The sequence below is a fragment of the Barbus barbus genome (assembly GCF_936440315.1).
Source record: "Barbus barbus genome assembly, chromosome: 26".
Classification (NCBI taxonomy): domain Eukaryota; kingdom Metazoa; phylum Chordata; class Actinopteri; order Cypriniformes; family Cyprinidae; genus Barbus; species Barbus barbus.
Genome location: NC_136754.1, coordinates 9,377,049 through 9,395,477, shown reverse-complemented (window position 1 = coordinate 9,395,477; position 18,429 = coordinate 9,377,049). Strand labels below are relative to the sequence as shown.

The following is an 18,429-nucleotide window of genomic DNA, read 5'->3' as shown; positions in this document are numbered from 1 at the left end:
AAAATATACTAATATAATAAAGAAATTTTCATTTTACCCCTGCATTGACATGTTTGTTTTTTTTGTGATGTAATTTGTTAGTCAGAAGCTGTACACTCAGGAGCTTCTGAACAAGTACAGCTGTGCTTTGGAGAAAGCTGTGCAGATCTCCTGCAAATACAACATCCCTCCTCTCCCTGGACGCACACTTGTGATCTGTGATGCTGATATTTCAGAGGATCGGGACTGGAGTGGTGCTGATGATGTCTGCTTGCCCCCTGAAAGCACCGAAGACATTGACGAGAGTAAACTCTCAGCATCGGTCAGATAACAGCATCTTATTTTTTTTAAGTTACCAGTACAATACAGTGCTTTTATGTATTTTTCAGAGTGACTGGATTTATAATTTTGTTATGTTTTAGAAATTAGGCTTCTAGTATAAATGAAACATATTGTGAACTATGTTCTGCAGGTACAAGAAGCTGCAATGCTTTTATGCATGATGATTAACTACTGTAGTGAAGATTCCCGAGTCATGCTACATAGACATGGAAGTCTCCATGAGGTCAAGGTGAAGTCTGACATCATTTTTGATAATGTGAGACAAGCAATGAAGCAAGTGAAGGTAAGAATTTCCCTTTTATTGTGAATATACAATATATACAATAATATACAAGCAGCCCTTTCACATTTTTTTCCTATTTAATAAAATAGTTACATTAAAATAAAACTCTTAAAAATAAAACATTAAAATAACAAATAAAATGAAACAACAAAATGTATAATAAAACACTATGAATAGAATAAAATAAAGATAACATCAGTAATTTTAAATTCTACAAGTGAAGTTAAGCATCATGACATTTAAATGTACAGCATAAAAATGGATATTAATTTTGAGATTCATTAAAGATTGCTTTTAACTGTGATATTACATTATTAGTGTTTTAATCTAAATGTAAAAAGAGTGGAAATAAGCATGTAAAGTTACATATTAAATCTTATACTATAATGCTTTTTGATGTTCTCACTCCTTTTTTGTTTTATTCTCTTTGTCTCTCTCTGTCCCTCTTTCTCTCAGGATTTGAATGATGACAATGAACAATCTGAATTTATGTCTCCTGCAACATTTTTCACCAAGCTAATTGAAGAGAAGACAAAGGTGTGAGCCCTTTTTGTTTTTATGATTATTCCAGAATGCATTACAGTTATTTTGCACGACATGTCTGTTATAACATCTTCCTCCACAGCTGGATCATATAGTTGTGTTTGAAAATGACTACACCAACAGTTATTTAATGGCGGATATCAATGACTATCGGCAAGATATCAACCGTGATGCTGTTGTGATAGATGTGCTGCTTGCAAACATGTACGTTTTGTGGAACTTGTTCTCCATTTGCATTTCATTCAAATGTCTGCTGCTTGGAGCAGAAATGTGGCAAAATTTCTGTAGTTGCAAATAAATCTTTTATTGTTTGTTTTGAACAGGTCTCCAAATGAAAATATGAAATACAAACTGAGTTCCAACATTATAGAGCTTTGGGGATTTAGCGAGCAGATCCTGAAGTAAGATATTTAGATGAACGTTATGTCGTACTTAATATGTTCTTTCTTGTGAAAAAGCATTGAGTTGTCAGTAAGAGCTAGTTTAGGATCTACCAAATATTTGCAATATTTACTACAATTCTAAAAGTTGGGGCTGGTAAGATTTATTAAAATGTTTGTGAAAGATGTCTGTTATGCTCACAAAGGCTGCATTAAATACAGTCAAAACAGTAATATGAAATATTATCACATGCAGTAACTTTTTAAATTGTATTTTAAAATGTAACTTATTCCTTTGATAACAAAGCTGAAATTTCAGCAGTCATAACTACAGTCTTGATCACAACATATATCAGAAATCATTCCAATATATGGATATGGTGCTCAAGAAAAAATCTTCTAATTATTATTATTATCAGTGCTGAAAACAGTGCTGCTTAATATTTTTGTGGAAATTGATCATTTTTGTTCTTCCATCTGGAATTTTGGATGTTTGTAACTACAGTATTTATTGTTATATTAGTAAATACAAATGAGTGTCAGTTTGTAAACAACAGTGTATTTCTTCTATTACTTCTTACTACTTTACTTTTTGAATCTATTCTGATAGACATTGGCTGGAGTTTCAGTTCATTTAGATTTGCTCTGTGGTTGTAGGTTTGTCTCAGAGAGAGGCTCCTCAAGGATGCTGCAGCATGTGGAGCATATGGACAGAGTCTATAACATCCCGCCACCACAGGGGCGCAAAACTGAACCTGAGAGAGCTGCTGATGTTATCTCACTGCCGGCAACACCAAAGTTCAGGTATAACCATTAAAAAAAATCATAAATTACTTGTATTAAACAAAATGTTCAACAATCACTTTATGTTGGGTGGTTGTGGTCCAGCACATATTCCAGTGGAGAACAGAGAGGTCATTAGTATATTGGAAACCATTGTTGGGGTAACGCGAGTTACATAATCAATTACTTTTTTCTAGTAGTTATTAAAGTAACGCATTACTTAAAAAAAAAAAAAAAAATACAATAAAATATTTGAGTTACTTTTTCAAGTAAGTAACACCATTTATTGACTGACAGCTCTCCTGTCCTTATGTTGAGAGAAATAGAGTAAATGCAGAGGTATTGTGTGTGTGCGCTGTGTAAACACGATATTTGCTGTAGTTCTTGACTAAATGTAAACATGCATTTATTCATATCATTTGCACAAAAACAGATTCAGTATTCCTCAAAATTAATAAAAGCAGTGAAAAGCAAACTCTGAATATTAAGCAGATCTGCAATAAATAAGTGTTAACACAAAAATCCTTTGTATTTAATTCCTTCATTGCTTATTTAACTTTTGATGAGAAAGGCCTTTTACGTTTGCCAAAAATATAATTTTTTATATTAAATCAAACAAGTAGGCAAGATGACAAAAAGTAATGCAAAAGTAACATAATGCATTACATTAAATAAAAGGTAAGTAACACAATTATTTACTTTCTTAGGGAGTAACACAATATTGTAATGCATTACTTTTAATGCTGAGTAACTTTGCCCAACACTGTTGGAAATTAAATACTAAATAAAACCTGTATTCATCAGTTCTCTTTTCTCTCTTTTCATAGATGGAAGTGTGTGCGAGTGTTTATCTCTTCTACGTTCAGGGATATGCATGCAGAGAGGGATGTTCTTGTGCGTAGCGTGTTTCCTGAGCTCAGGAGACGAGCCGCTCCTCACTACCTCTACCTGCAGGAAGTGGAGCTGCGCTGGGGCATTACCGAGGAGGAGTCTAACCGTTCTGTGGAGCTCTGTCTGTCGGAGGTCTGCCGCAGTCAGCTGCTGCTCGGGATTCTGGGAGAGAGATACGGCCTTGTGCCGCCCCGCCCCACCCTACCTGAGCTTCCTCAATACAACTGGGTAATTACATTTATTTGTCTGATAGATGCTTTATTAAAAGTGTGATACATGTGATTATTATTAATCATGTACAGTCTTGCTGCATAACAAGTTTAATGTTAACCAGAGTTAATGTTGACCAGGAGGTTGCAAGCTAAATAAGAGAGGCAAATTAAAAAATAAAAAGTATGCTACTGTTCAGAAGTTTGGGTCTATGAAATTATTATTATTATTATTATTATTATTATTTAAAGGCATTAATACAATAAATTAATCAAAAGTGAGAGTAAAGATATTTATAACATATAACTCTTTTTTTAAACTTTCTACACAATATAGATTCTGGAAAAAAGATCATGGTTTCCTCAAAAATATTTAGCAGCACAACTTTCAACATTTTCAAAATTGAGTATAATAAGAAGTGTTTTTTGATACAGGATATTTAACGTCCTGTTGATCCTTGTCCTCGTTTCGTGAATTGTTTTTATACTTCTTTCTGCCAGCTGAACTCTGCGCCTGATGGGTTATCCATCACTGAAATGGAGATTCGACAGTTTCAAGCTCTGTATCCAGACTCTGCCCAGAGCCGCATGTTCTTCTACTTCAGATCACCTCGTCTCGCCAGGTATACATTTATTTATTATTTATCTGCTGACTGGATTTATTTTGTAGTTGACAGATGGCAGCCTAGGAATTAAATCATGCAAAACACAAGATCAACTGCAAGCTGATGTTTTTGAGGCTCTGTGATTTACAGTAGATACAGTACATTATATCACATCATCATTTCATGTGTTGGTATGTTTAGTTTGGTGCCAGTGGCATGGAGGACAGACTTTGTGGCAGAATCCAAAGAAGCTGAAGCTAAAATGAACAGCTTGAAAACATGGATCCAGAACAACGACTTCAAAGTGACAGAAAAGTGAGTTCAGTACATTTGTTTTGTCAGCACAATGAGTGTTTATGTATTTATTTTTACACTGCTTCATATTCTCTTAGTTATCCCTGTGAATGGGGTGGGGTGGTGGATGGAAAGCCCTATCTGAAAGGTCTGGAGGACTTTGGGAGGGCGGTGCTGGAGGATATCTGGGAAACCATACAGCAGCTCTTTGTGGAGGTCAGACTATGATCAAAACACACAAAGTGTTTTCATGTTACACTTTTTGGGGGCCACTCAATCGCTTGAAATATCAATACATCAGTTGAAATATAAATCAATTAAAAAATGAATAAGGATGATGTGGATAAAAAGATATGAGTCTGCAGTTTGATTAAAAAATTTCAATTGAAAAAAATTTCAATTGAAAAGATATTAATTTTTTTTTTTTTTACAAATTCAGTACTCAATTATATTTTATGTTATACTTTTATACATTTTATAATAATGGAATGGGGCTATTCCTCAATCTACGTATTCCGAAATCTGTTAGCCTTGGCCAATGACAATCTGACCGACAACAGATTAGGTCCGCTTTCTGGCCTAACTGGAAAATGAAACATAGGGCAGTAGATAATATTTATACTATATAATATATATTATATTTTCTATTTGATTATTAAATGTTCTGTTTTTACTCAATTATTTTTGCTTTTAAAATAGTTTTTTTCTTTTCCTGATAATCTATTTATCATCATGTATGCACATTTTATAATTTATTTGATTAATCTTTTTTGGACATATGGACCCTTATACACCCCCCCCCCCCCCCCCCCCTTTTTTTTTTTTTCTTTTTTTACATTTCCTTGTTAATGAGTAAATTGATTTTAGGAAATTTCTTCATCACTAAAATGTTTTTTCTTGTTTTGTAGGAGACAGATGAAGATGTGGCCTCAGAGATTAAGGAACAGGAAGTGCATCAGGATGCCCAACAGCGTCAGTTTCACGGCAGGGCAAAGCTTATTTCTATGGCAACAGAAAAAGTTCAAGAATGTCAGCAAAAAGCAGGAATTCTGATGGTTGAGGGAAATCCTGGAGAGGGCAAAACTGTGTTCATGGTATCTGTACATTGTATGAATAACCATTGTTCTTGATGTATTAATGCCAGTGTTTGATGTTAATGTGTGTGTCTTCTGTTTTATTAAGGCTGCCCTGGCCCAGGCACTCAAAACCTCTGTCAAAAACAGAAAAGCCCCTTTGTGTGATGTCATATCCTACTCCACAGATGCTAGCCAGTCAGCTTGCAGTGTTGTGCAGCTTCTTCGCTGTCTTGTTCAATGGCTGAGGAAAAGAAAAAACGATGTGGAGTTGCCTCCAAACACATCTTATAAGTAAGGAAGGAAGGATCTGATCATGTAACATGAATTGTCATTTCAGAAAACTCGTTTCATAATTATTGTCTTGTTAAACTACAGAGACTTGTTGTCTGAGTTCCACTTGAACTTGAATGAGTTTAACAAAAAGAAGCCACTGGCATTGCTTGTTGATGGGGCGGACCGTATCCATGATGGTCGAGGTCAAGGGGTGTCAGAATGGATCCCAAAGCACATCCCTAAAGTAAGAAAAACACATTCACACTAACTGTAAATAAGTGGATTTAAAATGATTAAATTTTCTCATCAACCAGTCACTGTGTTCATTGTCCCCTCAGGGTGTCTGTTTGGTCCTGAGTGTTACTTTAGAATCATCCCTACAAAACACTATTAGCAAAAGAAAAGGCACTGTGTCATTTCCACTGGGGCAATTATCTTTACCTGACAAGAAGGAGATTGTGCAGAAGCAGCTTGTTGAGTTTGGAAAGAAACTGAGTGATTCTGCTTTCAATAACCAGGTATACTACTGTTTTTCTGTTGGAGTAATATAAGAAAAAACTGACAACTTTTGCATATCTAGAAAATTTATCATTGTGTTCCCCTGTAGCTTCAGACACTGCTGATGAAGAAAGGCTCTGTGAGTCCACTCTACCTCCGTTTGGCCTGTGAGGAGCTTAAGAATTATGCCTCCTTTGAGAAGGTAAATAATTCTTAAGAATAAATTTTTTAAAATGTGTTTTTAATGATCCACATAACGTTATTTTGCTAAAGAAGTGTGGAGTTAAACATAAAAATGATGAGGAAATTTGTTTATTTACTGTAGATGAAGTACAGCCTGCAGTCTCTTCCTCAGTCTCTTGGTGAGCTGGTGCAGCACGGTCTGCTGAGGCTGCAGAATCAATATTGCAGACAAGGACTGGGATGGGCATTAGCTACACTTGCCATCAGCTCCACCGGTACAAGACATAGTATATGTTTTGCTAATTCTTTAAATTTGTCTTTGCAACGATCCAGGGTGGGCCTTTCCCATTCAAATATCCAACCCTCTTAAAGGGGAAATACATTGATAAATATAAAATAGTAATACAATTATAGCACTGAATGAGTAACATATAATAGTAATTACATGGTAAATCATCCAGAACTTGGGACATGACCTGTAGCCCAATTTACATCTTGAAGTCCAGTCACATATAACAAAATTTCAGTAAAGTTTCATGGGCGAAAAAGGTCCAATGTGTATTGTCAATTCTATCTATTGTGTTTATTGTGTAGCGATGTATGAAACACAGGCCACACAGAAGTCACTTTTAAACCAAGTGACTTTCTGCTTGTCAGTGTGGTGAATTTACATGACCGACTTGAACCCATTGTGAAATCTACAGTTGGGCAAAAAAGTATTTAGTCAGCCACCAATTGTGCAAGTTCTCCCACTTAAAAAGATGAGAGAGGCCTGTAATTTTCATCAAAGGTACTCTTCAACTACGAAAGACAGAATGGGGGGAAAGAATCCAGGAAATCACATTGCAGGATTTTTAATGAATTAATTGGTAAATTCCTAAGTATTTGGTCACCTACAAGCAAGCAAGATTTCTGGCTTTCACAGACCTTCTTTAAGAGGCTCCTCTGTCCTCCACTCGTTACCTGTATTAATGGCACCTGTTTGAACTCGTTATCAGTATAAAAGACACCTGTCCACAACCTCAAACAGTCACACTCCAAACTCCACTATGGCCAAGACCAAAGAGCTGTCGAAGGACACCAGAAACAAAATTGTAGACCTGCACCAGGCTGGGAAGACTGAATCTGCAATAGGCAAGCAGCTTGGTGTGAAGAAATCAACTCTGGGAGCAATTATTAGAAAATGGAAGACAAGATCTCACCCCGTGGGGTCAAAATGATCAGGAACGGTGAGCAAAAATCCCAGAACCACACGGGGGGACCTAGTGAATGACCTGCAGAGAGCTGGGACCAAAGAAACAAAGGCTACCATCAGTAACACACTACGCCGCCAGGGACTCAAATCCTGCAGTGCCAGACGTGTCCCCCTGGTTAAGCCAGTACATGTCCGGGCCCGTCTGAAGTTTGCTAGAGAGCATTTGGATGATCCAGAAGAGGATTGGGAGAATGTCATGTGGTCAGATGAAACCAAAATAGAACTTGTTTGGAGGAGTAAGAATGCTGAGTTGCATCTAAAGAACACCATAACTACTGTGAAGCATGGGGGTGGAAACATCATGCTTTGGGCTGAAACCTCCTTCCATCAGCAAGGGCATTGAAGATGAAACGTGGCTGGGTCTTTCAGCATGACAATGATCCCAAACACAGGGGATCATCGGGCAACAAAGGAGTGGCTTCGTAAGAAGCATTTCAAGGTCCTGGAGTGGCCTAGCCAGTCTCCAGATCTCAACCCCATAGAAAATCTTTGGAGGGAGTTGAAAGCCCCAAAACATCATTGCTCTAGAGGAGATCTGCATGGAGGAAGGGGCCAAAATACCAGCAACAGTGTGTGAAAATCTTGTGAAGACTTACAGAAAACGTTTGACCTCTGTCATTGCCATCAAAGGGTATATAACAAAGTATTGAGATGAACTCTTGTTATTGACCAAATACTTATTTTCCACCATAATGTGCAAATAAATTCTTTAAAAATCAGACAATGTGGTTTCCTGGATTCTTTCCCCCCATTCTGTCTCTCATAGTTGAAGTGTACCTATGATGAAAATTACAGGCCTCTCTCATCTTTTTAAGTGGGAGAACTTGCACAATTGGTGGCTGACTAAATACTTTTTTGCCCAACTGTAAATGCGAAAATCTTGTGCCCTCACACGAAATTCCTGATAGTGTGCTGAAATGGGTGAATTTTGAATGTAAAATTTGCTGAATAATGGTAAACGTGACCACAACTTCAGAGCATGAATTGGATATGTAACCGTTTTATTCAGAAATGTCATTAATAGATGTTTTTAAAAAGTTTGCATCTGGGAAACTTTTATGAATTATATCAGGTGAAAGTGACGTGTCCAAGTATGGTTACCCATACTCGGAATTTGTGCTCTGCATTTAACCCATCCAAAGTGCACACACACACAGCAATGAACACACACACACACACATCCGGAGCAGTGGGCAGCCATTTTTTGCTGCGGCGGGGAGCAGTTGGGGGTTCAGTGCCTTGCTCAAGGGCACCTCAGTCGTGGTATTGAGAGGGCTGGACATTCACTCCCCCCACCTACAATCACACATTCCTGAGACTCGCAACCTTTTGGTTATGAGTCCGAGTCTCTAACCATTAGGCCACGACTTCCCCGATGATTAAACATCATAGGCGGAGTTTGGGGGGGGCCGGGGGGGGCACTGCCCCCCCAGATCAGAGCCAATCGATTTTGTCAGATCTATGAATACAAAAATATTTTCAGATTGTCTCATTTTATTTGCATTATCTTATTTTAATGAGTATGTTAAGGCTAAATAATTTGTAATTAATGTAAAAAAAAACCCAAAAAAACCTACTCTCACAACTCGCGAATCTCAAAGTATCGCGTGAGTGGACTCTCTTCTCGTTCTCTTCCCGCTTTCTGCAAAGATACGCTAAATGAACAAAATGTATATTCGTCGTTTTTTTAATAAACCCACAATAAAAAGCGTGGAGGTCTCTAACTTTGACACTTCTCAAAAGAGGCGGATTCTTCTATAGGTAAGACAAGTTTTTATTCCACTCTTTGTATAGCCAACCAGTCGTTGTTGTAAATGTATTTTAAAGGAGCTATGTGTAGGTTTTTACTTAAAAAAATCTTTAAGATAGAGTTTTCATTTGTCCATTTATGAGCCAACCATAATGTAATAGGAAGAATGACACCTTGACTGTCCACCACGGTTGCCTCTATCAGCCTGTAGGCTCAGTTGTGTCTGGAGGAGTCGGGTCCAAATTGGCGCCAAAATTCACAAAATGTGACGTCATGCACGTTCTCGTCTACAGCGGCAATCGCTAGCGGTAGTGTTTGAAATGGACTCTGTGGACGGAAAGAAGCGACCAGCCTCCAGCACAACCCAGACACCCACAAAAGCTCATCATAAGCTTAAAACAAAAAACAAACAAACAACAAAAAAAAAGCCTCATTTAGTGCGCACCGAGAACGAGCATGAGACTGGCTGCAGTTCCTCTAACGGCCACTGGTGTCAGTAACTGTTAGAAATTTCAGAACTTAGGCAGTGCTCCTTTAAATGAAGAAGAAAATATATAGGCTATAAATAATTGAAAATGTAGAAAATATGGTATATGCAGTGTGCAAAAAAAAAAAAAAAGGTATATACGGTGTGCAAAAAAAAAAAAAAAGGTATATACGGTGTGTAAAAAATAAAAAATCAGAGCTCATGGTCTACCGGTAGGTGCCCCCCCAGGCAAAAATGTGAAACTCCGCCTATGTTAAACATTAAAGTCTGTGTGAACCGGAAGTTGCTGCTGACTTAATTTCAGGATCGTGGTGTATTTCCAGCTGAAATGGAATATTGAGTAGAGGGCGGGGATTTATTTTTGCGCTCCTCCTCTCATCTCTCACTTGCAGCAAACTAACGTTTGGAGGGGCGTGGTTAAGGATGTCCTGCCCAAGCTTTCAAACTGACGTCATCAGAGAAGGAATGCCATTCCACAGCGGAAGCAATTGTTCAGATTTTGAATAAAGATTACCAAGACAAACTATGTTTTTTTCAGTGGATTAACATTTCAGTGGAATTAATTGTTCAACTCAGGACTAACAATGTGTGATAACAAAGTAAATATTGTAAATTTTGATTTCATGTGGACTTTAAAGCTTAAACTGTTTTGATATTAATATTGAGAGCTTATATAGTTTATATGGTGATTTGTTAGAAGTTTAAATTAATTAATTAACTTAATGTGTTGGATATATGAAGGAATCTTCACCTTCAATCTTCATCTTGTTTTTATTTTATTTTAATTTTTCAATTTCTTTTGAATCCCTTATCTAAATAATAATTTTTGCATGGAGAACAACATTTTATTTTATTTATTTTTAATTTAATGTATTGAAAATACTTCTCAAATCACTAATCTGTTTCTTTCACAGGACTGCGGGAGAGTTCTCTTTACACTATACTGAACATGTGCAATGATTTAAACTCCAGAGGTGGTCTGGTGACATGGCAGGAACTTCTCCATATAGCGAGGCATCCAGAGAGCCGTGCTCCCATGGCAATATTCTCTCAGCTGGCACAAACTTTGCACAGGTACAAAATATATAGACATAAGGAGTACATACTGTTTTTGACAAGCAATAATTTGTTTGGTCATTCTTCTAATGCAGCCTAATTGGACCATCCCATGGTCAGGGCTCAGATGACCTCCTGATTTTGACCCATCCAGAGGTGAAGTCAGCCTTTGAACATCTGTATCTGTCTACTGAGGAGAGTAGAAACAGAAGTCATCTGATAATTGCAGGTAAGACGAGATACATGTAAATCATGATGCATTTTATGTGTTTTATACACTATCGTTTAGGTAAAAAAAAAAATTGTAAAGAGAATTTATATTTTATGCAGCAAGGATGCATTAAATTCAGACTTTTATATTGTTATAAAATATTTTTATTTCACATTACTGCTGTTCTTTTGAAACTTTATATTTATCAGAGAATCTTGAAAAAATATTATTAGAATGATTTCTGATTGATCATATGACACTAAAGACTGGAGTAATGGATGCTGAACATTCAGCTTTGATGTCACAGGAACAAATTACATTTTAAAATACATTAAAATTGAATAGTTATTTTAAATTATAATAATATTTCACAATTTTTGATCAAATAATTTCAGCCTTGATGAGCATAAGATAATCCTTCCAAACTTTTGAAAGGTAATGTATGTTTTTTTATATTTATTTCTGTATAACTTTTTCCCAGCTCACCTTTGGGTACAGTCAAATCCTCAGGGGAAGGACACATTTCTTCACTCGGATGCTGAAATTCTGTCTCAACTCCCTGCACACCTAGTCAGTGTCCTCCTGCTCTCTTTGATCTTTGAGCTTCAGTGAGCAATAAGAGGTTACAAAACTCATAAGAGATGTCTATTCTCTCTCTTTGCTTAGATGGGCAGTAATCAGTGGGAGACTTTGTGTTTTCTGCTGTCCAGTTACTACTTCCTCTATGCTAATGTACGGCATGGACTTCTTCATCAACTTCTGGAGACCTACATTTTGTTTGGTAAGAGAGCTTTAATGCGTCTGATTTTTAGCAGTAGTACATTTGTCTTTTTTCTTCAAAGATGACAGGTTGTAATACTTATTATTTTTACTTTATTTTATTCTCATAGCCCCAAAATATGAGACCCATCAGCTGCGATCCAAAACATCAGCTGGTATTTTACTTTTATATTATTTTGTGTTAATTAAAACCTGACTATAGTGACTTGAAAAAGGACTCAAAATAGATTTATGGTCATGATCTGTACTTGAGTGGAAATGTGTACTGAAATTTCAAATTATATATTTTTTTGTGGTAGACCTATATTAAATTAAATTCATGGACCAAATTCATGTGTGTGTTTCAGATAACATGAAGGGTTTTAAAGACTGTCTCAGTTTTCTGAAGTGCCACAGCCTTCTCTTCTCCCAGTGGCCTACTCTCTTTGTGCAAACAGCTCTTAATGAATCTTGTGACAGCTCTGCCCATTTGTGGGCAGAAAGCATGACGAGAAATGGAGGAGTGCATGCTGTAAAATGGCTAAACTACACAGATGCAGTACAAAAAGAAGCCAGGTACTAATATTGGTCCTTATTAATAGCATATTATTCTCATATTCTCATATTCAGTTTAAACAGTCATTTATAAGTCCAGGGCCCGTATTCTTAAAAGCTTCTAAGAATCCTCTAAGAAAGCTCCTAATTTAGCTTTCTATGTAGAAGTCTTAGCTTAAGAGAGATTCTGGACCAATCTGAGAGCAACTCTGAGCGAGGAAAAGACAAAAACTTTCATCTTAGTGAGGAGGTGGGGTTGACCCTGTTGCTAGATATTGACAATCTTTTGAAGCCTGTGATTGGTTGGTTGTCCAAGAAGGAACAAAATTAGTGCTTTTATGTGTAGGGTGTATTGTAAGCCTTCACTTTGCAATTACAGGCGTAATTTTTCCTGTTGTACCATACTCACTCACACACACACACATTATATATGTATACATATTCTTTATTTTTTATTTACTATACTGTCATACTTAACATATTTGATAGGAAACGAACAGCAACACAATAAGGTCCTTAAAGTGCTGTAACTGTTTGTGTGATCACTTTGCTTAGAAGGTTGTGACAGAACCAAATCACTGCTTTGTAGTTTCATTTTACTAGTTGCCAAATATGTTAATATACTTAATGTAGTGATTACTTCCATTTCTTGCACTAAGGCATTTCTGTGCTGTTGGAGATGTTAGCATGTCTCTAATTAAGTTCAGTCACAAACATGATCTCTCAGAGGCCAAACCCAAAGTTGAAGACGAGCTGGATCTGGGTGCCAGACAGCACCATCTGTCTGTGACAACAGATCCTTCCGAGGCGGAATTTTCCACGGCCTGTCCGCCTAAAGTCTCAGAAGCATGGGAAACCAAGGCCTGGCTGGCCATCGAGGTGTGACAAGTAAGACTCTGTGATTGCACTGTGCTATCCTTTGCAATGTTTCCCACAACAGCGGAAGAGGAGGGAATGCATAAAGGAGACAGTCTGGCCATTCGTGAGACGGAGCGTCCTGCCCCAACAGACTGGATATCTCGGTTCTCGCAAACCACAAGCTACAGTGAGTGGTTGTCTGTGTTGCAAAAAGGTCCACTTCTGCTCTCCCGAACTGTTGCTATATTCTCTGCACCACATCTGGGTAAAGCCTCCATTCTCCCGGGTGCAGAAGATTCCTGGACAGAGCGTCTGCTACTTGGTTTCTTGACCCCGAAAGGTGAACTGCCCTTAGCGATGCTAGATGAGCAAGAGACCAAGTGAGGATCTTGTGAGTGAGATGCAGAGACTGATGATTCAGATGAAACACTGTCGAGGTGTTATCTGACCGAATGAGCATATGGCGACCTGCCAGAACTGGTAAGAAACACTGCAGGGCAAGGAAGACTGCACGTAATTCCAGGAGATTGATGTGATCCCTGGATCGAACTGGAGACCATTGGCCACAGACACCCCTGTGATTCCACGTTGCCCCCCAGCCGAAGAGGGAAGCATCGGTCGTGACTACTTCTCGGGGAGAGGGAATGACCCCTAGCGGTACACCTGACATCAAAAACTCCCGGCGACTCCACCGTCTCAATATCTGAATACAATGGTGTGTGACAATAATCAAATGATGGCAATGCCTGCTGGGGTTCAACTGCAAATTGTTGTTCCACCACTGAAGAGGCCTGAGGTGGAGCAAGCCCAGTGGTATCACAGAAGTGGCAGCAGTCAGCATCCCCAAAAGTTGTAGCAACTCTCTGTATTGCATACTCACTCCCAGCCTGAAATGAGCAATGAGCTGAAGAATATTGTCCACTCGGGCTTGTGATGGGGTGGCAGACATTGAACGGGAGTCCAGAAACATTCCAATGTAAGTGATTGTTTGCATTGGAACCAGGCAACTCTTTGCCTTGTTCACAGAAAGACCCAGCTTCTGCACATGCTCCAAGAGCAGACTGGTGTCGCGGACAGCTTGCTGTCTTGAGGGGGCACATAGCATCCAGTCGTCCAAATAGGGTAGGATTCGTTTCCCTCTGTATCTGTATACCATAGAGGATGCAGGACTGCAGTCATGCACCTTGTGAACACACGAGGGGCCAGAGACAGGCCAAAAGGAAGGACTTTCAATTGGTAAGCTTGGTTCTTGAAACTGAGTCAAATAAATTTTCGGTGATGGGGAACAATCGGAATGTGAAAATAAGCATCTTTCAAATCGATGCTCTTAACCAGTCTCCCTTCATGACAGCATGAAGAACGTCGGCTGCACACAACATCCGGCAGGGAAGAGTTTTAGGAAAAAGTTCAAATTTTTAAAATCTAGAATTGGACGAAAACCACCATCCTTTTTGAGAACCAGGAAGGAAGTTGAATAAAAACTATCCCTTTTGAATGAGGGGGTGAACTCTTTCTATCGCTCCCTTCTCTAATAGAGAACACATTTCCTGAGAGAGAGCCTCTGAACGAACTGCATCCCTTATTACTGTGGGGATAATCCTTGACAACTTTGGTGGCTGGTGTCAGAACTGCAGGGTATATCCCTTTCCCAAAGTAGTGCAAATCCAAGGATCTACTCTTGTCTGCCTCCAATACTGCAGGTGTACGCTTGAAAAACGATCGACTACCAGCCCAACCAGATCATGCCTTGTGTGTGCAACCTTTAGTGGCAATGGGGGGAGGCTGACGTGGGCCCCCTGGCACTTGCCGCTGATGTGGTCGAAAACCTTGTGTGTCCTCAGCAACACAAGGTCTCTGTGGATCCAGAGACTGTGTGGTAGAGCGCTGAAGAAATCGTTTGCTCTGGCATTGCCAAGCGATGACGAGCCTGAATGGGTGGCACCTTGAAAACAGGATTTCGGTGAGTCTGAGTCAATTGATGAGTGGTCTCGGACAACTTCACTCTTTTGTACATTCTACGATTCAAGTGTACTGGTAGTGGCGAGAAGCAATTGGCATAATGTGTTCTCCGCGGGGGATATTTATGCAGTAGACTCATATGCCTTTTTCAACAACGAGTCTGTGCGACTGCATTGAAAACTGGGGCAACGGACATTGCCCCGTAGGGCCTCATCAGGTGAAACCACCAGGGCAGCAACAGGCTGCTCTATTTCTGGAGCACGGCCCGCACCAATAGTATCTGCATTTGCCATTGATGCTAGCGTACGAGCAGTCTTTGACCGCCGTTTGGGTACCCCAGCTCCTGTCAAGGCATTAGAAAATTCTGCCACAAAATCCTTACACGGTGGCATAGAAAAGGAAGATCCAGCTAATGCCTGTCTGAAGAAGACATTGAACTGGGCTGGTTGTGTATGCGAGCTGTCCAACACTAAGCGAGCAACTGCCATCTGGAGCACAGCCAAAGTATCATCCACTGAAGATGGATTTAAGCCTGAATGAACTGAATCCTCACTAGCTTTTGGCGAACCAGTCTGATTCTCCTGAGGGAAAGACTGTACACCAGCATTCAGATAATCCTGGAAAAAAAAGAGTCAGAAGCACTTGTAGGAAGCACATAATATTCAGTATGACGTGAAAGAGAAGAGGAGCTAAAGGGCTCTTCCTCCATTCTCTTGCTTGATCTCTCTTCATCCTCCTGTGAAACAGCTGCAGGTGAGACAGGAACTACAGGCTGAAGTGTCTGAAGGAGGCATTTTAACTCTGACATCTTAGATGAGAGAACAGCCAGAGTCTTAGAAAGTGAAGTTTCCTTCATATGTTCTTTATGTGAAGTTGCTTTCTTCTTTGAATGGGGGGCACCAGCGGTCGCAGATGCACCACCCTTCCGAGTACGAGTGGTAGATTATAAGTCTGCATCCCCAAGTCCTACTCATTTAAGCTTCTCTTAAATGCTGAATTCCCAAACAGGATGGGCACACGTCATGGCCGTCATCAGGAAGGAGAGTATTAGGATACAGTTTATATGTCAAGGGAAAGCCAGTAGCAATAGAACCCTGCGCCATGATCACTTCAAAAATAACAGGGATCGTCAGCGGATAAACGGGGAGAAACACTAGCCACCAGATAGTGCCGAGAGCCACATAGTGTTGCAAAAACCTCTAAAAAATGATCCAATCAATGAAGAACCATCAGCGTATCAGTGTGAAAAGGGAAGGATAGCAACCGGATAACACTGAAAAGCATGGAGTGTTCCACAGAATCCTTATGCATGAGATACAATAAACGGAGAACCGTAAACGTATCAGTGCAGAAAGAGAACACAAACCACCGGATAGCACCGAGAAGCTCTAAGTCAGGGGTGTCAAACTCAGTTCCTGGAGGACCGGAGCCCTGCAAAGTTCAGATGCAACCCTAATTAAACACACCTATCTAGCTAATAAATTCCTTCAGGCTTATTTGAAAACTACATGGTTTGTATGTTGGGGCAAGGTTGAAACAAAACTCTGCAGGGCTGCGGCCCTCCAAGAACCGAGTTTGACACCCCTGCTCTAAGTGCCTCCTCGAAGCTCCGCCCATTTGTCACCACATGACCATTTTGGTATACTGTCTCGACCTGTCTAGCTGGCGCAGCGACAATCTACTAGTGCTTAGCACCACCTCTGTCGGTCAGGAGGAATGAAACAGAACTCGTAAAGTCGGCATGAAACGGAAGTAGCGATTGCCTTTTTTTTCTCTACTGTGACGTCTATCCAAGTGAAATGGCATCTGAAATGAGAGGGCGGGACTTGATTTCATCCTTTGAAAATTGATTGGATCATTGGAAGTTGGGGCGTTGCTAACAAAATGGAGGCAGATCTGAATGCCAGTTTGCAGTTAGTTCTATGGGGGATTTCTCTCCACTGGATTCACCGCCGACACCCTAGCATGAAGAAATATTTTATTTATTGAGGTTGACGCGACGAGAACGATCAACGGCACAAAACATGCCTAACAACGCGCACGCGAGAATGAAAGAGTGATCATAGCTCGTGACCGGAAGAGTAGATGAGTCATTTTGAGGGGGAGGGGAGGTTAACGTTTTTGATTTAAAGATTACAAAGGCACATGAATTTTAAAAAAATAATGAAGTGCACGGATAAATTACTTATAATAAACACTACAGTATTCCATAAAAAAAAAAAAAAAATCAATTTTGATTTCATGCCGACTTTAAGCGTCTTAAAAATCCTTGTCCATACTCCTAACAATTTTGGACCTTAAGACCTCTTTTAAGGGTTAAGAAGCTTTCTGAATTACTTTTATCTCTACTAGAATCTTTTCTTTAATTTTAACAGGAAACACCCACATTTCTGAGAATTCTCTTAGAATTTTGTTACTAGGAGCAAATCTTAACACTAAGATTTTTCATGAATATGGGCCCAAATTGACAGGGAGAAATACTGTAGAACCTGTAGAAATAATATTTTTAAGCTATCTAATAATGGGTATTTATGCTATTTAGAATTTAACATGATGTCACAAATTTGCTTATGCAAAATTTTCCAATATTTCTAATAAGCCTTTTTTAATTTTTAAAAACCATAAAAACAGTAAAAAAAAAAAAAAGAAAAGAAAAAAGAAGCAAAAAATAGTTTATTTACAGATTTTTTTTCCATGTTTGAATGATCTATTAAATGTTCATGTTTGAATTAGATTTAATTTAATAATGTCCTTTCACAGACTTTTTGGACACCACTATGTGCAAAGGTTCAAATGTGTCTACAATTTTTTTTAATACTGTTTTTTGTTCTGCTCAGTAAGCTGGTTTATACTTTTCACTCTGAGCCGAGTTGTGTGGTGGTGAGTCCTGATGGAAAACTTATAGCAGTGGGGACTGGAGAGGGAACAATTCACTTCCTGCATACAGAGACTGGACAGGTGACAGTTAAGCATAAAAAAAGGAATTCTGGTGTGATTTTCAGCATTTTTAAGATAAGTCAGTGGAAATAACAGTTGGCATTTTTTACATTATTTATTTGCAAACAGGAAGTGAAGTCATTGATGAGCAGTGGTGATGGCATCTCCAAATGCATCTTCCTTGGGGAGGAGCTTCTGGCAACAACCTCGTTTGATGGGCAGGTGGAGGTGTGGGATGTTGCGAGTGGTTGCAGGTAATTTTT

The 18,429-nt window shown here is 39.0% G+C and overlaps 1 protein-coding gene across 1 annotated transcript in view; it reads left to right on the top strand.

The window, feature by feature from the left end:
* The window catches only part of LOC306845618 (telomerase protein component 1-like), a 47,935-nt gene that overhangs the window by 17,231 nt on the left and 12,275 nt on the right, over positions 1-18,429 (top strand). The window contains exons 13-36 of the mRNA XM_079378523.1: positions 82-301; positions 452-604; positions 1,061-1,141; positions 1,230-1,351; positions 1,471-1,548; positions 2,185-2,331; positions 3,138-3,429; positions 3,912-4,033; positions 4,217-4,330; positions 4,408-4,525; positions 5,218-5,403; positions 5,492-5,676; positions 5,761-5,902; positions 5,997-6,176; positions 6,266-6,358; positions 6,482-6,614; positions 10,746-10,905; positions 10,983-11,116; positions 11,580-11,668; positions 11,765-11,879; positions 11,989-12,033; positions 12,226-12,433; positions 18,067-18,187; positions 18,296-18,420. Coding sequence (XP_079234649.1) covers positions 82-301; positions 452-604; positions 1,061-1,141; positions 1,230-1,351; positions 1,471-1,548; positions 2,185-2,331; positions 3,138-3,429; positions 3,912-4,033; positions 4,217-4,330; positions 4,408-4,525; positions 5,218-5,403; positions 5,492-5,676; positions 5,761-5,902; positions 5,997-6,176; positions 6,266-6,358; positions 6,482-6,614; positions 10,746-10,905; positions 10,983-11,116; positions 11,580-11,668; positions 11,765-11,879; positions 11,989-12,033; positions 12,226-12,433; positions 18,067-18,187; positions 18,296-18,420 — 3,363 coding nt within the window. The remainder of the gene's footprint in view (positions 1-81; positions 302-451; positions 605-1,060; positions 1,142-1,229; positions 1,352-1,470; positions 1,549-2,184; positions 2,332-3,137; positions 3,430-3,911; positions 4,034-4,216; positions 4,331-4,407; positions 4,526-5,217; positions 5,404-5,491; positions 5,677-5,760; positions 5,903-5,996; positions 6,177-6,265; positions 6,359-6,481; positions 6,615-10,745; positions 10,906-10,982; positions 11,117-11,579; positions 11,669-11,764; positions 11,880-11,988; positions 12,034-12,225; positions 12,434-18,066; positions 18,188-18,295; positions 18,421-18,429) is intronic.